Genomic DNA, 17,665 nt, shown 5'->3' on the forward strand with positions numbered 1-17,665 from the left:
TCCTTGACGACAATAGCGCAGCTGGCGTCGGCGCAGAGAGGCCTGCGGCGCTGGACGGGCAGCTTGGGAGCGAACTCGAGGCCGGTGGCGCGCTCGACGGCCTCGAGGGGCATCTCAAAGTCGGCGAGGGGCTTGTCGTTGGGGATGGGGGCGTTGGGCAGGACAAAGGCGCCGACGGCGACGTTGCCGCCGGGCCTGCCGTCCTCGGCGAGGATGACCTTGTAAAAGTGGGTGGGGACGGCGACGCTCGGGGGGCTGCCGATGACCTCGTAGCGCGTGTACCACTTGCCGTCGACGGGGTCGCGCTTGGGCAGGTAGAGGGGCCCCGTGGCGACGCGGACGCTGGGGTAGCGCTGGGTGAGGCGGCGGCAGAAGTCCTCAAAGTGGGCCCAGTAGTCGCGGTTGAAGCCGTCGCCGACCTGGGGGCACATGTTGGTGAGGTAGAACGTGTCGTCCATGGCCGTCTGGGACCACTTTGCGTCGGCGGCGGGGACCTGGTGGCCGCGGTCGTAGCCCGAGCGGAAGTAGTCCTTGAGCTTGGCCTGGAACTTGCCGGGCACCTGGGGGTCCTCGAGGAAGACCGAGTGCTTGCGGTCGGCGTCGCGGGCGGCGAGCGAGGCCGGCGTGATGTGCTCGACGACCCAGTGGGGGTTGCGGGTGCGGCGGTCGTAGGCGCTCACGAGGGAGGCGCGCGAGGATATGTCGGCGTGGGGGCCGGGGAAGCCATACTCGAACCAGCCGGCGGGGTCGACAGGCTTGAGGACGGGGAGGTTCGCATGTGGCCCCGCGGCGGCGGCGGGTGGTGGTGGTGGTGGTGGTGGTGGTGGGTTGGTGAAGATTTGCGAGGCGGGCACAGGCACAGTCGGCGCGGCGGCCAGGTGTGTCGGGACATGGAGGGTGGCCTCGGGCTGCTTGGACGAGCGGAGAGAGTACATGGTTGCGGTGAGAGCGGCGCCACTTCCAGCGCCGAGGGCAGCGACGAGGGCAATGGAGGCGGTTTTCGACATGGTGAAGACGGGGCTGGCGGCGCTGCGTGGGACCAAGGGGAAAATATAGTAAGTAGGCGAGTGGGAAAAAAGGGGAAGAAGTGAGGTGAGGGAAGAAGAGAAAGAGCGGCAACGTCAGGAGCGATGCTCTGATGACTTGGAGGCGGCCACGCGGGGGGAGGTGGGCATGTGGTGAAGGAGGTGGGTGTGCGAGGTTGTCTCTGATCGAGCAGATGGCTGAAGCAGATGACAAGATCGCAGATGGGACCCCCTTCGAAGGGCCGGACCAAAGTTGGGGTTCTGGCAAATTTTAGGCCGTGTTCCGCCAGGGGATCTTCAGGGACCGTTACAGGGGAGGTTGAGCCTAGGCCAGCCCGACATTTTGCCGGTCGAGTGTCCGCTACCTTCAGGGCACTTTGCTTTAGTACATAGGTACCTACCTGGCTTAAGGTACTGCGAGGTAGGCGCCTGAGGTACCTAGGTACATGTAGGCCTAGGTCAGTCGGCTGCTACGCGCACGAGAGGCTCCACTTGTCCTGCCCGTCATCCTCTGTGGCCCCGCGACTGGGACACCTGCCTGCCTGTCTGTTTGTCTGCCTGCCGGGCGTTGCCCATGCTTGACGCGCTGTGGTGCCTGCTACTGTCCCTCAAGGTGCCGTCGAAGACTCGTGGCTAGGTACCTCATCTCCTGTTGGGTACCCCCACGACATGGGAATACGAAGCTGCCACTACACGTCAATGCGGACTGAAAATCAAGCAAACTGAGCGCCGTGATTCTGTGGATTCGCGTCATTCAAACTCACTGTGGTTTTCTTACTTTTACTTTGTTTCGCAAGCCTCAGCACGCGTCCAACATCACAGCAACAAATCAGCTGCTCATACTCGTGACGAGGTCCCTGAAAGTTTGGCCTACGATCGACGCTACCATCACAAGCAATCAGCGGTCTGCAGGGACGGGCCGTGTCGATGAGCAGGCCTGTCCATGCGCGTTTGGGGCATCGTTGGGGCGTTTTTTAAACAGTCTGCCTCTCGGCCTCTGCCTTGACCTCTCTCTGCCTCTGTCAAGCCAAGACAGCCTCACTGTTTTGATGAGGCGAAAGAGCACAACTGACTAAAGGACCTAGGGTGAACTGGCATGCTGACTCGACAGGCAGGCATGGCATTCTGAAGCAAGATCACGCCCCTCTTTCAGAAGTCGGCAGGTAAGGTAGTCAGAGGCAGCCAAGAAAGCCTCAGGCAGTGGAAGCTTGCGGGGATGGGGACCTTGATGGCCGGGCATGCATGTACGCATATGTCGCTGGTGATGGCCCAAAGGCGGTCTGGGTCTGGAGACCGACAGGGTACGTACCACGGCAGCTGGGTACGCTCTTGTCTGACCCCTGCTCCCAAGATGCGAAGCTTAAGTGTCCCGGTTGCCCCCACCTTTCCCCAATTGCGAATGGTCTGCGTCTGCGTCTGTGTCTGCGACTCCTGCTACCAGTGAGTGACGACTGCTTGCTTTCTTCCTCGATCGCCATCCTACCACTGCATTCGGCTCGCTCGACTTGCCTCCCTGGCTGCTCTTTGCAACTCGCTCTTTGCAACTCGCCATCCTACGGTATCCCTATTCATCACCCCGAGCCCTGTCCTGCAGTACCAGCACCGCGCGGCACCACAGTCTGCCCCTCTTCCTCCTCTGGAACTCGAAATCCTCGCCCACCTAACTCCGCATCGCCTCCCCCCGACCACCAGAGAGCACCAAGTCCCAGGTCAGCAAACTCGCTCCAACTGATTCGTCAGAGTCGACCACCCAGACGTCCAACAGCGCTGCCACAACCGCCACCACCACGAAAAAAAAATAAAGCCTTTTCGACCGATCCCGCGACCATCTTTCGCTGCTTCCTCTCCGATCATCCTCAACGTGCCATGCGCTCGGGTCAGCCTCTTTTCAGGAACAGATCGTAAAGAGGCGGGTGGTTGCCCTTGATGTCCGACGCCATGGAGCCTGCGTCTCTGGACAATGACACGCGTGGATGGATCATGTGCCTGGTCAGCGGCATTGGTGGGTGACCCTGTCATAGGCAACGAGCCTCTTGTCTCTTGTCATGCTTCTGTCGTCCTCTGCGCTCTGCTCACAGTCTGACAGCTTGTGTCGTCGGTGCGAGTATCATCTACGTTGACCTGCTCATTTGTCGACTCCCCGGCAAGCGAGATTTTCGCATCCAGGACAGCAATGTCTTCCTCGCGTGCGCTCTCAGCTTGAGCTTCGGTGTCATGGTGCGTCCCTTTGCGTTTTGCGTGCATCCAGCCCCTCCAGCCCCTCCAACCTCCGACACGCCCGCCAAGCATCATGGGGAACCACAAGCTGACTGATCGTCTTCTTCCACAGCAATTCTCCGCGCTCTACAGCATGCTCCCCGAAGCCAAGTCCTATCTCAAAGAAGGCGGTTACTCCGATCAGATTGCCGGCGCCATTCTCATGGGCTGCTTCATCGGCGGCTTTGTCGGCATTCAGGCCGTCTCGCGAGTATTGCACCAATTCATGCCGTCCCACGTTGTCGACTTGCGATCACACCCACGACGAGAACGGAACACCGCTCCCGAAAGCCTCAGTCGCAAAACGTCCTTCGCGCGTCAGCGACCGCCCTTACGCATCCACAAGCATGATGCCGACGAACGCCGATGGCCATGGACAATGGCCATGACCATGGACACCCTCACGGACATGCCACCCTCACGCCAACGGAGCCGCCCACGAGTCGACCCCGCTGCTCAACACGCTGTCCGAGGAAGGCAGTGCCAGGCCTGCATCGGGGAGACGACTGACCACGAGACAGACCATGCCGGCCAGGACGGTGGTGAGAAGCCGCACCCTCACCGTTGATCGTCGACCGTCCATGGCACAGGTCCAGAAACGCGTCATGTCCTTTGTCAAGGACACCAAAAGCAACTGTGACGAAGGAGGGCCCTGCTTCGGCTACACGGATCCCTGCGGACAAGAGTGCTTCAAGCATCTGGGCAGCCGCTCCGCGGCCTCGTCGCGGCATTCCACCGTGGTCCGCCCCTCGACCGGCCACTTTCCTCCAACCTCGAGCGGACCGCACAGTCGCGAACGGGAAGAAGACATGGAATCGATAGGGTCTCCTGCCAGCCCGCGACACCCCAGGAGCCGCACGGCGTCTCGCGAACCCTTGAACGGGAACCTCGAGGAGGCTGACACCGAGGTGCAGAGTGAGGACTGCTCCTCTATGGAGGAAGACGTCGAGGCGCAGCACCATCACCACGTCCCTACCAATGCGTTTCTCTCGCTCGGCCTGCAGACCTCTATTGCCATCGCCCTGCACAAGTTTCCCGAGGGTTTCATCACCTACGCCACCAACCACGCGAACCCGAGCCTGGGCTTTAGCGTCTTCATGGCTCTTTTCGTTCACAACATCAGTGAGGGTTTCGCCATGGCCCTCCCGCTCTACATGGCTCTTGGGTCCCGTCTTCGGGCTCTGCTATGGTCCTCCCTCCTAGGCGGTCTCTCGCAGCCCCTAGGCGCTGCCATTGCCGTGCTCTGGTTTCGCATTGCCAACCACACCCACATGGCTCCCAGCGCTGTCGCCTACGCATGCATGTTCGCCGTCACCGCGGGCATCATGGTCAGCGTGGCGCTGCAGCTTTTCGTCGAGGCGCTCTGCCTCGACCACAACCGCAACCTCTGCATCTTCTTCGGCTTTCTGGGCATGGCGCTGCTCGGCGTCAGCAGCGCGATTGCATCGGCGCATTGAGAGGCGATACACGAGCCTCGGCGGGTCACTGCATCTCACAACTTGCGTTTAGGTATAAGGCGTTACTAGGCTGTCCTCATTGGTGTTGGCTGTTTGAGTATGGATTGCTGGAGGGGGGCGGGGGCGGCGTGCTTGCTGTTTGGGCGCACTGGGAATGAGTCTTTCCGGCATATATACATATAGAGTCATGTTGAGCCCGCAGCTCAGCTGGGCATACCACTCTCGTGTTCTTCCGTGACTGGTTCGATGAGGTTTGATGTACTTGCTGGTTAGGCTCTTCATTTCATGCAGGCAGTGAGGGGCGACTTGAAGAAGGTCGTTCCCTTCGCAAGCCGAGTTCGATTTGTGTACACGGAGACTGGAGAGAAATGTCCCGTGTCAATTGGTTGGTTGTCTTGACATGCACTCTAATGTTGTGGCTCATGGCCGGGTATCCCTACAGCTCATCACGTCATGCCCCTTTAATTTTGGTCCAGCCTCTTCGTCGTAATTCCGTCATGCCCACGGAGCTCCACAAGGTACAAACACACGCGCGCACACCTCACTCCATGGCGAACATGCCCTCCCCGAGCGCCGGGTCAATGAAGCGGCTGAAGTCCTCGTCAATCAGCGCCCGCATCGCCGCCTCGTCATGCTGCCACGTCACGTCCTGCTGGCCGGCGGTCTCCGGCACGGCCGCCGCGTCCAGCCCAAACGCGTCGCCGGCGCCGATCCAAAAGTCGTCGTCCTGCGGCACGCGGATGACGGGGTCCGCCTCGTCGCGGTAGACGATCTCCTGGCTGACGCCGAGGAAGGGCAGCTCCGGCATGGGGCGGTCGGCGACATTGTCCTGCTGCTGCGGCTGGGCCGTCGCGGACGTGTCATCGGCCGAGGCCTCGGTGCCGAGGCGGAGGACTTCGGCCTCGATCGGCGAGGGCGGGTGGTGTGCGAGGTGGAGGTCGAGGTCGTGGGCGCGGAAGAAGCGCTCGGTGCAGTGGGGCATGGTGCAGGCGATGGAGCGGTCGGTGCCGGCGACCTGGTCCATGACGGTCGTGGTCGTGCGCCTGCGCTTCTGGTGCGCGGCGGCGGTGCCGACGTCGTCGTCGTCGCGGTCGGCGAGGGGCGCGGGGACGGGCCGCTCGATGCCGAGGTGGACGTGGCGGATGTGGGCCTCGAGGTTGCCCTTGGTCACAAAGGCCGTGCCGCACCCCTGCTCGCGCGGCCAGGCGGCGAGGTCGGCGGTCGTGGCGTGCTCGGCCTGGCCGCAGACGAAGCGGAGGCCCTCGTGGGCGGAGCGGACGTGGGCGTTAAGGTTGCTCTTCTTGGTGAACTTTTTGTCGCAGCCGGGCCAGGCGCAGGGGATCGTCTTGCGGGCCTCGAGCGGGATGCCCGAGTGGTAGAGCTCGACGTGGCGCTCGAGCTCGGCCTGCCCCTTGCACTTTTGGCCACAGAAGATGCAGTTGAGGTGCTCCTTGCGGGATGTGCGTTTGGAGGAGCAGCAGGCTCGTGAAGCCCACGCGCCGCGGGGGCCGGTCGCCGCTGGGGTCGGCCTCGAGCTCGCACTCGTCGCACCAGAAGCTCGGCTCGCTGTGGTCGCGCTTGGTGTGGTTGCGCAGGGCGCCCTGCGAGTCGAAGCCGGCGTGGCACCCCTGCTCGGGGCAAAGGTAGGCGGGGCCGCCCTGATGCTCGGCGCGAATGTGACGCTGCAGTGTGTTGTGCTTGCGGAAGCTCTGGTCGCATGGTGGGTAGTCGCGGCAGCGGAAGCGGTTCTGGCCGGCGTGGACTTCCTGATGACGGCGCAGGCGGGTGGCGGTCAGGAAGGACTTGCCGCAATCCTCGGTGGTGCACACGTAGGGAACGCTCCTGGCTGTGGGAGCCCTTGACGTGCTGTCGGAAATGCTTTTCCTCCGCGATACGTCTTGTCACACCCATCGTGGGTACACTTGTAAGGGCGGTCGTCGGTATGCGAGCGCAGGTGAGCGGCGAGGCGGGCAGGCCGGTTAAAGGTCTTTTCGCAGTCGGGATATGTGCACTTGATCGTCTTAAAGTCGGAGGGAAATTTGCGAGAGCGATTGGACAATGCAGTTGTGGCCGTGCAGACCGTCTCTGGCTTGGCCGTATCGGCCGAGTAGCTCGTGGTATCGTCATAATCTTCATCGTCTAACTGGGCTGAAAGGTTGGTCAGTGGGTGGGAAGCCGGTATGGAGGGGTACAATAGAGCTGAACAAACCCATGGGGTCGAGGGGCTCAACGACCAGTTTCTTGGCTATCACAGCCTCAGCTTCTTCAGCTGCCTTGCGCTTCGACATCTTGTCCTTTGCCTACAATCGGCGCTGCTTCATGGACAAAATGTCAGAGACTGGACAATGGAAGCTCTAAGTGCAAGCAGCGGCAGGAACACTGGCCTGGGCATGGGAGAAAATTCGCGGCAGAAACAGGCGGTGACGGTCACTTTTTGCGCGTTGTGGGGCTGGGAAAGGGTTCAGCGGGGGCTTGTGGGACCTCGCCAGAAGATCAAAAGCTTTAGTCCTGTTTGGGTTGGTCGTGCCGTCCAGTCAGGTGACATGGCTCTCGACCGTTGACTGCATGTCAATTCACACGGTGTGTTGGTGCAAGGCTGCAACACCCTCGACTGACACCATCCTGATGAGGAACCCTGGCCCTTTGCGGGACAAGCGAGAGAGCGCCTGTGGCTCTTCACCAGACTCGCGGTTTGAGAAGAAAGACCAAATCGTCAGGACGCTTTCAAGAATTGACGGGCAGCCAGAGGAAGTCAACCGTCCCGCGTGGAATTCGACACCCATCTTCGTCATGAGCGTGGGCAGGAAACTCGCGATGGAGCAGTCTCGAGCCTCTGGGGCCCCCAACTCGTCCGGCCTCACCTGTAGGGGCCCAGGGGCTCACAATCTGCAGTCCGGATTGGACTAGGTTACCCAGCCTTCTCAAATCGTTTGCACCCGAAGGCCTCCAGCTGCCAAGTTGGCCGTAAGGCGTATTCCCACACACCCCCCGGTTCCCATACGCCTTGACTCGGCGCCTACACTGAGCTCATAAGGAGCGTCTCTGTCCCCTCACTCTATTTTCGCAACGTGTGCCCTGTATACTAACCTAGCTTCCTCATACGGCTCGTCGATTTGCCTACCTGCCCAATCCACCATGTCATCTGTGGCAGGAACACCACCCCCGCAGGCTAGAAAGACCCCTACAAGAGGGAAGAAGAACTCGGATCCTTTACACGCGATGAAAGAACAGACAACCATGACCGGACATATCCCAATGGGCAACGAGACAGCACCTTACGGTACCCCAACACCGCCAGCTACGCCGCCGCAATCAGCCAAATCGACATCGATAAAAAGAAGAGTTGAAGCCGCTGGCTCCCAAGCGTCACTTACTCCTGCCATTTTGCATGCCTCGAGCGAGACTCTGCAGCATTCAAGGCCCCCTTTACCCCAGGAAACACAGTCAGCACCAATCGTCTTACAGCACAACACGAACAAAAGCTCTGATGGAAAGGCTCCTGGAAATTCATCGCCGTACCAAATTGACGCCAGTATAGGAGATCTTCTCAAGTCTCCCACTACAGGCAGAGGATCATCAGATGCCGGGAAAGTGGGACACATTTATGTATGTCCTGTCGTCAATTGCGGCCACCACAAGCTTCTGTTCAAGATCGGGATAGCTAGCAACTCTGTTCAAGCGCGTTTGAACGATATCAGCAAACTGTGCGAAAGAGGAAAGCTGGAGCCTCTCAACGCCCACCAACGACCTATCCGGCAATACAAGCGGGCAGAGAGGCTGATCCATGCCGAGCTTCGAAACTTCAGGGCCGAATTTGAGTGCAACTGCGGTTCCGACCACAGGGAATACTTCGATATCGACAAGCACGTCGCACTCGAGGTGACTCATCGCTGGGCTGTTCTTTGCGAAGCAAACCCGTGGGACCGGAACCACAAGTTACAAAGCTACTGGGAGCACCGCTTGAACAGGCGGTCACAGTGCGACGAGACCGAAACCGTGCATGATCACGAGCAGCGGGCGAAACGCTGGAGAGAATTCATCAATCCAAAGCCCTGGGATATAGCTGTCTACAATGTCGTTTCGGCAGCGACGTCATTCATGCCATGGAGGTGGCATTGGGTGGCCCTGCTGCAGGGCCTTTATCTGTCCTATGTAACGTTCCCGGACCCCGTCTCCGTCCTGTCCTTAGTTGCCTTGGTCGTGTGGATGACCATGGAGAGGGATCTCAAGGGAACACCTTTTTTCTGGGAAACTACCAGGACCATTGACGAAAACTTGTTTCCAACTCCCAAAGCCAAACGCACGTCAGCTGATGCTACAAGCAACGACAAGGTAAGTGCGAATCCATCACCTCTGGGGGCGAAGATGCGTTGGCGACGCTGGCAGCTGACTGATGGTTGGCTAGGAGGAGGAGGAACTCCAGCGTGATCCGGTCGAAGAGACTCGAGATCACGATGCTGAGATGCGAGATCACGATACTGAGATGCGAGATGCAGAATCATCAGACACATCAGAGATTCAGGTGACCACGCCGAGTCGCAAACGCTCTCAGCAACCTTCTTGAAAAAGCGTGGCAATGACACTGTTGTCGTAGTGGCAGCAGCAAGTCAGTCATGGCTTGAGCTAGTTCGAAGCTTTTGTTGGCATCTTCATTCCCTACAGTCTGGTGTTGTGGCGCTGTTTTCATTTCGACGTTCGATGAAGAGGATTGTATATATGGAATTATGATTTTTGTGACAACTTTCTCTTTGACGACATTTTGAAATCTACAACTCAGCTTCCTGTTCATTGGTCTGTCTGTTTTAACCCGGCCATCACACGGAATTACTTGGATGTGGAGGCAACTGTTGTTCGGCGTGAGCGTTACCCGTGTATAAAATCAATCGAAATTGAGCCTCGCAAAGTGCGTAAACCAGCCTAGCCTGGACAGGTAGGAGCGCAGGTTTAAGTCTCCGGAGTGTTCAGGTACCAGATTCTATTATTCTGAGTCGACTTAATCTTCGTGGTCGCCCTGTACACACACTCGATATGTGTGAGCGAATGGTAAAACGCCCTGCGTCGCTGTGGAGGCATTGGTCGCTTCGAGACGTCGAGGGAAACGCCCAAGTCGTGATGGCAGAAAGTGGCTTTTCGGGGCCATGAGGGATGCACCCAGCCATGGTCCTCAGCTGCAGGCGGCCATTCGTTTCCTGACTGGTCATCCAGCAGGAGGCTGTTGCCAGGGTACCTAACCCCGCCTCTTGGCGATTTGGTCAGGCAGACTGCGTAGTATGTGTAGAACCCTGAACAGAGCAGCTTCTTCATATTTGTCTAACAATCATGGTCCTACCTCTTATTGGAGGTGCCTTATTATTCGTTGGCTCTATCTGCTCGTGGGTGGTAGACAGGGTCACTCGCCTGTATAGAGTGTACCGCAGAAATGGCGTGATCACAACACTTTTATTCACCGTACTCCCAGACACGTCGTCGACTCTGGACCGCATCAAGACGATTCTGTCGGGGACAGACTCAGAAATATCGGAGTATCGGCAGTCGCTGAGTTCCAATATGAACATGGCTGCTGTGGCTGTGAGTTCCCCTGCCAACTCATGCTTGAATGACGCAAGCTAATTCCAACCACTGAATTCCAGGGCGCCATCATTGCGCAGGTAGCCATCACGGGGTTGTCCTTGGAGGCCAGAAGCCAAGCGCACTGGACTGCCTCAGCCTTCCTTACTGCAAGCATCGCTTTCGGCGTCATATCTGTCTACGTCAGTTTCATAGTCCAGCAGGAGCTCAACGGGCCTCCTGGGACCGACCGGTGTCGCGGATTGGCTCTCCAAACCACTCACTCAAGCCGAGCTACAAGAGAAAGCCAACCAGCTATATCGAGACCCAGTATTGAACGACACGGAGTTGTCTAGGCCGCTTGAGCGAGAGGTCCAACCCGAGAACGGCGCAGCCAGGCCGGGTCTGACCCGGGAGGCCTCAGCACTGGCTGCCATCTTACTCTCGGCTCCATCGGGCCTCCTCGTACTATCCTTGAACGCGTTTGTCATTGGCTTGGGTATCTATCTGGGCTGCACATATACCGACAACCTGATATCCGACCTTGGAAGAGGCGGTTCGCTGGGAGTACTTGTGTTTTACATTGTTGCGTCCGCGACGGCCACCTTTCTTTACACGTTTCCTCAGATTGTAAAGTCGTCCGAAAAGTACGACGATCAAATGGTCACAAGCTTGAGGAGGCAGATTGAGCTTTTGGACAGCATCTTGAGAGATCGGCAATCGAGCGACCATCAACGTAGGCAGGGCGTTTAGGGGGTGTTGAGATTCTGTGCTGTGGATCTCCACATGCCCCATGCCCTCATGCTTTGCCTTGTGCTAGTTTGCGAGGTCAAGTTTTCAGGTACAGACTCGAGTCACTGTAAGTGAGCAGATGTGGTTAAGAATAGGTGTCGTGGATTGCGTCGCGGGGCATCCTTTTGCCAGGTTATAACACTCTCTAGTGAGCAGACGAGGGTGGTAGTTCAATGATAGTAGGGACCATGGCAGTAGCTTTCTTAACGAAGTACGCTTCTGATCGCGTCAACCAGCCTTATCGTTCAGCAGCTGTGACACCGGCAAAACCCCGGCCCAGATGGGTCCCACGCTAAGGTAGGTCCTTCGGAAAACAAAGGCAACTGCGGGAACCCCTGCAGCGCAGCCTCGCATTCAATATTTTTTCACGACTCCATTGATCAAGCCTTCCCTATCGCGACCGATTTACGACAAAGCACGTCCAACTCACCCACGCGCGCCAAACACCCCCACCAACTCACCTCCAAAATGTCTGACATGGGCGATGACCACGATATGGGGGCGCAGTACGTCTAGCCCCTCTAAGCCATCGCGTCTCTCACGACAGGGCGACATCAAACTAACCCAACGTGTAGCGAGGACGCCTTCGATGACGACGAGGCATTCGACTACGATGAGTTCCCCGAAGAAGACGAGAAGAAGGATGACGAAGAGGATGGCGAGGACAACGTCATTAACGCCGGCGACCCGTCAGCGGCCGCCGCTGCCACCAAGAACAGCACCCTCTCGCACAAGGACATGAAGATCCCCGACGACCAGCGGACCACGACGCCCTACATGACAAAGTACGAGAAGGCCCGTATTCTCGGCACGCGGGCGCTGCAGATCAGGTAGGCCACGAACCTCCAGGACCTATGCACAACGGGAGCGCCTCGGACTGACCGCAGGCCTTGACAGCATGAACGCGCCGGTGCTGGTTGATCTCGAGGGTGAGACGGATCCTCTGCAGATTGCGATCAAGGAGCTCCGCGAGAAGAAGATCCCTCTGATCGTGCGCCGGTACATGCCGGACGGATAGTGAGCCTTCCCTCTGGTGTTTGCCAGACGCTAGTTTTGCTGACTACTTTTCCCCAGCTACGAGGATTGGACTTGCGAAGAGCTGCTTCAGTGAGCAACAGGCTCGATACATGCATGTGGGATGGCAGGCAGGGGACCAGCTCCGGGAGGGTTAGCATGCGCCCAGTCTCCTACCGTAGGTGCATCAGACGCAGGTGGCTCGAGCTACGTTGCCGTCTGCTGAGGCGACTTCCCAGGGACGATGGTGCCGTCATGTGAATTTAGCGCGGCGTTTCAGGATAAAAAGACTCGATTTCCAACAGCCGGTAGTGCCTGGTGCGTCGCTCGAGCGGTCAGCTTCCTGGCTGTGGACCTTCAGGTCTGTCCAGGTTACATCTTTGCGGGTGCAGAGCCCAGGCAAACACATACGGCGCGAACGGTCAGAGTCAAGGGTCAAGTATGAATATGGTCAGCATTTCATCAGCGCCATCATACGTCCTAGGGCGCTTAGTGACAACCAGGACTCAAGCTTGTGCAGACTAGAGGACAGGCAAGCATGCGTCGCTTGTCACAGCGGAGCTCTCACACCCAATGCCGTGTTTGACCATCAACAGTAGCCGACTGCAACTACCCAAAACCATGGCACGCACTCAATCATCATGAACAAACCTGTGAGAGAGTTCGATCAAAGTTGACTGGCTTGGTCGCGGATGGCATGCTATTTGGTTTTTGTCACCTCAAACACTACGCAGTCTGGATCCAAGAGACGCAGACTGGCGGTGCCCGGAACGATACCTGTTTAGAAATAGCCCAAATAGCAGATCCTGGGTTTCGGCGTTGATAGCAATCAAACTTACCACATGTCGTCCGAGGCAGCGGCACCGCGAGAACGCCCCTGCAGTCACAAAGTCTTTTCGCATGGAACAGCATTGCGACATTCATTTCGGTAGTTGCGTTACTACACGCACACGACGTCCTGGGCTGGTTCGGGATGGGACAGTCGATCCTTGGGCTGCGCTCACCTGCTCCCCTCCTCCAAAACAGACCTTGTGTGTGATTCCCAGTGCTCACGCCTTGGTTGGACTAGTAGTCGTAAAAGGCTATGAACTGATTCTGATCAAAAGAACACTGTCGTCGTTTCGTGCCCTCAGAACCGGGTTGTGACGGAACAAATACCAATTGCCGGCCTGGCCCGTCACAATGACGCTTCGGGCTTGCGAGTGCGGGGTGTTGGAGCTCCATGGTGGGGTTGATTGAGCTCCCCCGATGATGCGCCCAACAAACAGCCCTGGAGATATCTCGGTCTTGCTCCGGAGTCTACAGCCTCTCTCCTCCTACATCTCCCCTCCCACGACCATTCGAGTTGGTTCTTCAGTTCTTGATTCTGTTCCAGAGCTCCTCTCGAGCAACCGAAGCGCAAAGTACTGCCATCTTCACACGTCTCCTCTTAGCAACCGCAATCATGGCATTCACCACCAAGGCGACCATCGCCTCCTTTGGCGGCCAGCTCCTCAAGCTCTCCCACGCCTCGAGCACCACGAAGACCGACATGGCCTTGAACCTCTACCTGCCGCCCTCGTCCTCCAAGTCGCCCGTGCCCCTGCTCATCTACCTCTCCGGCCTGACCTGCACGCCCGACAACGCCACCGAGAAGTCCTTCATCCAGTCCACCGCCGCGGCGCGGGGCATCGCCGTCCTCCTGCCCGACACGTCGCCCCGCGGCCTCGACATTGCCGGCGCCAACGACGCCTACGACTTTGGCGAGGCGGCCTCCTTCTACATCGACGCTCAGAAGGCGCCCTACGCCGACAACTACAAGATGGAGACGTACCTCGTCCGCGAGCTGCCGGGCCTCCTCGAGAGGGACTTTGCCGACAGGATCGACTTCAAGCGGGTCTCCATCACGGGCCACTCCATGGGCGGGCCACGGCGCCCTGACCCTGTACCTCAAGCACCCGGGCCTGTACAAGAGCGTCAGCGCCTTTGCGCCCATTGCCAACCCGACCAAGTGCCCCTGGGGCGAGAAGGCGTTCAAGGGCTACCTCGGCGACGACGTCGAGGAGTGGAAGAAGCACGATGCCACCGAGCTCGTCAAGGGCTGGAAGGGCCCACTGAATGCCCTCATTGATGTTGTCAGTAGCCCCTGCTCGCCCCGTCTGGCATTTGTTTCTTCCCTCGAGAGTCAAGACGACAGTACGCTGACCTTGCGCAGGGCACGGGCGACAACTTTTACAAGCAGGGCCAGCTCCTCCCGGAGAACTTTGAGGCCGCCGTCAAGGAGGCGGGTCTGTCCGGTCTGGAGCTGCGCTACCAGAAGGTGAGCGCCGCGCGTCAAATGTCCCCTCATGCGAATCTGCAGCTGACGGTCCCAGGACTACGACCACTCATACTTCTTCATGGCCTCTTTCCAGCACGACCACGTTAACCACGCCGCCAAGTTCCTCGGCGTGTAGCCGTCAACGAGGGAGGAGTGAGTAGTCAGACAAGCAGAGCAGCCCAAAAATAAGGATAAATTCTAGCGACACGCCAGGGAAGCCAACGCAGTGTCTTGGTATGGGATGCGCGCAATGCAATGTGCCAGTGATGAGCTCCAAGGTGGTATCTCTTCATGCCTTCGTTCCGTCCCGTGCCATCCCGTTCCCTCCTCCCATCATGAAACTCGTGGAAATATGCCTCCCATGATCCGACCAGAAAACTCGCCAAGAGAAAGAAAACGACCACCCCTGGAATGGGTTCTCTAGACATTCAGGAAGCTGTCAGCCCGAGAGAGCGTCGCATCCGCAACGACGACTCTGTGGATGACGACTCTCTCGTGGTGGCGGCTGACGACGCCCTGGACCGTGACCCGGTGGTGGATGAACCCCTGGACAGCGCCTAGCTAATCCGCCTCTCCAGCTCCGGACTCAGCCCCTCCTTCTCCAGCTTTGTGCGCATGTCGGCGTCCGTCTCGCGACGGATGCGCATGTACGCCAGCTTCTCGAACCTGCTGAGGCCCTTCCACCAGTGCTGCCCGGCCTCATGTTCGCCAATGCGCTCCAACAGGTCCGCCGTCCGTGTGCGCACTTCGCGGTCCTTGTGGAAGAGGCCCAATGCGAGGTAGAACAAGCCAGCGTGTGACTCGGGTGCCACACTGAGGAAGAGGCAGATCTCGTCGTAAGAGAAAATGTACTTGGAAAAGGCAATGTAGATTTCTCTGCTCTGCGCCGGGTTGAGGCGCTGCGTTCGTAGACGATCGTGCATGTGATGCAGGTCCAGACCCTTGAGCGGGCGGATTGTGTATATTTGTGCGAGGTCCTGCGTTTCTGTGTCAGTCAAATCCAGCAGCATGGTGTTCAGTGACCTTACCTGGATGAAGCTGTAGTAGCTCCGTGTGTTCCGCCATCCCTCGATCCTCGTCACGTTGCCTGCGAGCTCCTTCTGTCTCGACGGCTCGTCTACCCACACGTAGCCGTGTCCATTAACCCCCGTGGAGCCCATGTCTAAGTCATCGCCACCGATATATAGGGCACTAGCACCATATACGCCCTCCTCAAAGGCGGCTGCGATTCGTGTGAACTTGATTACCCAATCGCGCCATTTGGCGCGGATGACCCGTTCACCACGCCGCGCGGCAATGCTCTTTAAAATGTCCTGCATAAACGCCTGATCACCTGTTAAATCTGTCTCGGCAGAGATTCTCGATGTGCCGCCAACAAGCCCGGCGAAGGATGGATTCTGCTGTTGGAAGTATACCATGCCCTCTGTCACCGTCGCGGGCTCAATTTTGCTGCTAATCTTGACCTTACCCGTCGGCAAGTCGCACAGAACATCCCACCACTCGGGGTGCAGCTCGAATGTCGGATTTGTCACGCCGGCGATGAAGCCAGGGACGTTCAACAGATCGTCAATCTTGGTCAAGTCCGTATAAGGGAAAGCGTGTCGGGTGAAGCCCCGTAACGTGCCGCCAGAAGCCAAGGCGCACGCTGCAAGTACAGCTTCGGCCACCTCTCCGGATGGCAAGTTGTGGCCGAGAAAGATGACTCGCTTCTGCGTCAACAAGGCGTTGGCGAGGACGATGATGGGGTGCGTGTTCGGACCATTGGTCGTCAAGTGTGCGTGCAGTGGGAATGGCTGCACTGCTTTGCCATGTGATTCAGAAAACTTTTGGATGAGTTTGATCAAGGAGAAGTCGCCGACGGTCTCTGGCATGACCGCGACTGGGATCTTGATCGGAATCGGGATTCCCTTATACATAACCTTGCTTTCAAATTCGTGTGTGTCTCTTGGTACCGAGTACTTGGCCTGCATCTGGCCCTGGCCCTCAATGTACGCTTTGGTGCCAGCTCTTGAGATGCCCTGCTGTTTTGAGAGACTGCGATTCACGTCGAACGGCTGGTCGTCGAGCTCTTCGCCCCTGTCCTCAGCGAGGCGCATCTGGATCATCTGCTCAAACTTTTCCACAAACAGATCTTTGTTATCGCTGGCCAGCAGAAGATGTCTTTCCAACAAGCTGAGCTTGGGCATGAGAGACAGGTCCATCGCATTGACCGCGTCATACAGCATGGACAGTGTCTCTGGGACAGGCGATTTGAAGTATTCTTCCAGAGCCAACAGTAATAAAGGCTGAGAAGTTGGTTAGTAAAGCGGACTCGGTCTGGCCTGAGAAGACATGTCCAACCTTGTATATGTGTAGAAATGGGTGTCGTGTGCAAATCGCCATGGCCTTGACAACAGCGCCTCGCTTGACAGTCTTGTCCTGTTTCGTGTTGACCAGGTTGAGCACGTGGATGAGTGGCGGACCCTCACCACCTTCTGGCTCGCTGTCGGTGGACTCGTCGTCGTCAAAATCGTCTAGGTCATCGTCCTCCTCTTCTTCGTCTTCTTCGTCCTCTTCTCCGTCCTCGTCTTCTTCGTCAAGGATTCCCGCAGCCTCGTTTTGTCTTCTCCTCCTCCTCTTACGCCTCCTTTCTTTCCTCTTGCGCTCCTCGTCTTCCTCCTCTTGGCTCGTATCCTTGTGCAGGAAGAATATGGTCCAGTCCTGGTTGCGCACATGGGCCTGGTCGGGTAGCATGAGCTCGGCAAGCATGTGTTCGTCGCCTGTGATCGCCACAGGATATTGATGCTCCATCACTGGGCCCCGGTCAATGTCGAATGATGCCACAAGAATGTACTCGACGTGGTTCTCAGTCGACCCTCTTGGGTACTGCGAGCGCAACTTGCGCGGCGGGTGCGCATCGGGGTTGTAGCGGCGCGGCGCCGAAAGGGATGAGTGCTGGGAAGACAGGCCAGTCGATGGAGTCTTGGACTTGGAGCTGGGGTCCGAAGAACGGTCTGTCTCTGCGATGGGCGGTTGCGGCGACCGCGAAGGACGCGAGTGATTAGACATTTGCGAGGGAGAGCGCGAGGCGGGAAAGCTGGAGAGAGAGGTTCGACGACTGGGCCAGGGGCCATTGGGTCCATGGGGACCAGGAAATTGTGTATTACTGGGTGCGCGGGTCAGGAAGGGGAGAGCCGCGCTTGTTGAGGCCATCGTATATATCGCCGGCGGTTGTATAAGTGGCCGGACTAGGCTGAGGTCGTGGTGCGCGAGGCGGCAGCGACAGCCATTCGGTT

The 17,665-nt window shown here is 58.2% G+C and overlaps 8 protein-coding genes across 8 annotated transcripts in view; 5 read left to right on the forward strand and 3 right to left on the reverse strand.

Annotated features, from left to right (window-relative positions):
* Positions 1-1,007, reverse strand: part of VDBG_08788 (mitochondrial nuclease) — a gene marked incomplete at both ends in the record, with an annotated part of 2,030 nt that extends 1,023 nt beyond the window's left edge. Inside the window, one exon of the mRNA XM_003000946.1 lies at positions 9-1,007. Within this exon, the coding sequence (XP_003000992.1) occupies positions 9-1,007 (999 nt within the window). The remainder of the gene's footprint in view (positions 1-8) is intronic.
* A 1,944-nt stretch (positions 1,008-2,951) lies between these two features.
* Positions 2,952-4,738, forward strand: VDBG_08789 (vacuolar membrane zinc transporter; the record flags this gene model as incomplete). Its single annotated transcript, XM_003000947.1, has 4 exons — positions 2,952-3,027; positions 3,112-3,242; positions 3,355-3,823; positions 3,927-4,738. The coding sequence occupies 4 exons, from the start codon at positions 2,952-2,954 to the stop codon at positions 4,736-4,738; spliced, it is 1,488 nt and encodes a 495-aa protein (XP_003000993.1).
* A 541-nt stretch (positions 4,739-5,279) lies between these two features.
* VDBG_08790 (zinc finger protein) lies at positions 5,280-7,026 on the reverse strand (the record flags this gene model as incomplete). The annotated part of the gene is made up of 3 exons (XM_003000948.1): positions 5,280-6,155; positions 6,235-6,635; positions 6,948-7,026. The coding sequence occupies 3 exons, from the start codon at positions 7,024-7,026 to the stop codon at positions 5,280-5,282; spliced, it is 1,356 nt and encodes a 451-aa protein (XP_003000994.1).
* An 847-nt stretch (positions 7,027-7,873) lies between these two features.
* VDBG_08791 (predicted protein) lies at positions 7,874-9,302 on the forward strand (the record flags this gene model as incomplete). The annotated part of the gene is made up of 2 exons (XM_003000949.1): positions 7,874-9,070; positions 9,144-9,302. The coding sequence occupies 2 exons, from the start codon at positions 7,874-7,876 to the stop codon at positions 9,300-9,302; spliced, it is 1,356 nt and encodes a 451-aa protein (XP_003000995.1).
* Positions 9,303-10,291: 989 nt separating this feature from the next.
* Positions 10,292-11,038, forward strand: VDBG_08792 (conserved hypothetical protein; the record flags this gene model as incomplete). The annotated part of the gene is made up of 3 exons (XM_003000950.1): positions 10,292-10,306; positions 10,369-10,538; positions 10,642-11,038. 3 exons carry the CDS (start codon positions 10,292-10,294, stop codon positions 11,036-11,038), a joined length of 582 nt encoding a protein of 193 aa, XP_003000996.1.
* A 507-nt stretch (positions 11,039-11,545) lies between these two features.
* VDBG_08793 (DNA-directed RNA polymerases I) lies at positions 11,546-12,188 on the forward strand (the record flags this gene model as incomplete). Its single annotated transcript, XM_003000951.1, has 4 exons — positions 11,546-11,583; positions 11,653-11,907; positions 11,975-12,094; positions 12,152-12,188. 4 exons carry the CDS (start codon positions 11,546-11,548, stop codon positions 12,186-12,188), a joined length of 450 nt encoding a protein of 149 aa, XP_003000997.1.
* A 1,347-nt stretch (positions 12,189-13,535) lies between these two features.
* Positions 13,536-14,526, forward strand: VDBG_08794 (S-formylglutathione hydrolase; the record flags this gene model as incomplete). Its single annotated transcript, XM_003000952.1, has 4 exons — positions 13,536-14,036; positions 14,101-14,205; positions 14,286-14,390; positions 14,446-14,526. The coding sequence occupies 4 exons, from the start codon at positions 13,536-13,538 to the stop codon at positions 14,524-14,526; spliced, it is 792 nt and encodes a 263-aa protein (XP_003000998.1).
* A 421-nt stretch (positions 14,527-14,947) lies between these two features.
* Positions 14,948-17,582, reverse strand: VDBG_08795 (MesA; the record flags this gene model as incomplete). Its single annotated transcript, XM_003000953.1, has 3 exons — positions 14,948-15,367; positions 15,419-16,675; positions 16,731-17,582. The coding sequence occupies 3 exons, from the start codon at positions 17,580-17,582 to the stop codon at positions 14,948-14,950; spliced, it is 2,529 nt and encodes an 842-aa protein (XP_003000999.1).
* Positions 17,583-17,665: the final 83 nt, after the last annotated feature.

This window comes from Verticillium alfalfae, genomic scaffold, assembly GCF_000150825.1.
Source record: "Verticillium alfalfae VaMs.102 supercont1.13 genomic scaffold, whole genome shotgun sequence".
Taxonomy (NCBI): Eukaryota; Fungi; Ascomycota; class Sordariomycetes; order Glomerellales; family Plectosphaerellaceae; genus Verticillium; species Verticillium alfalfae.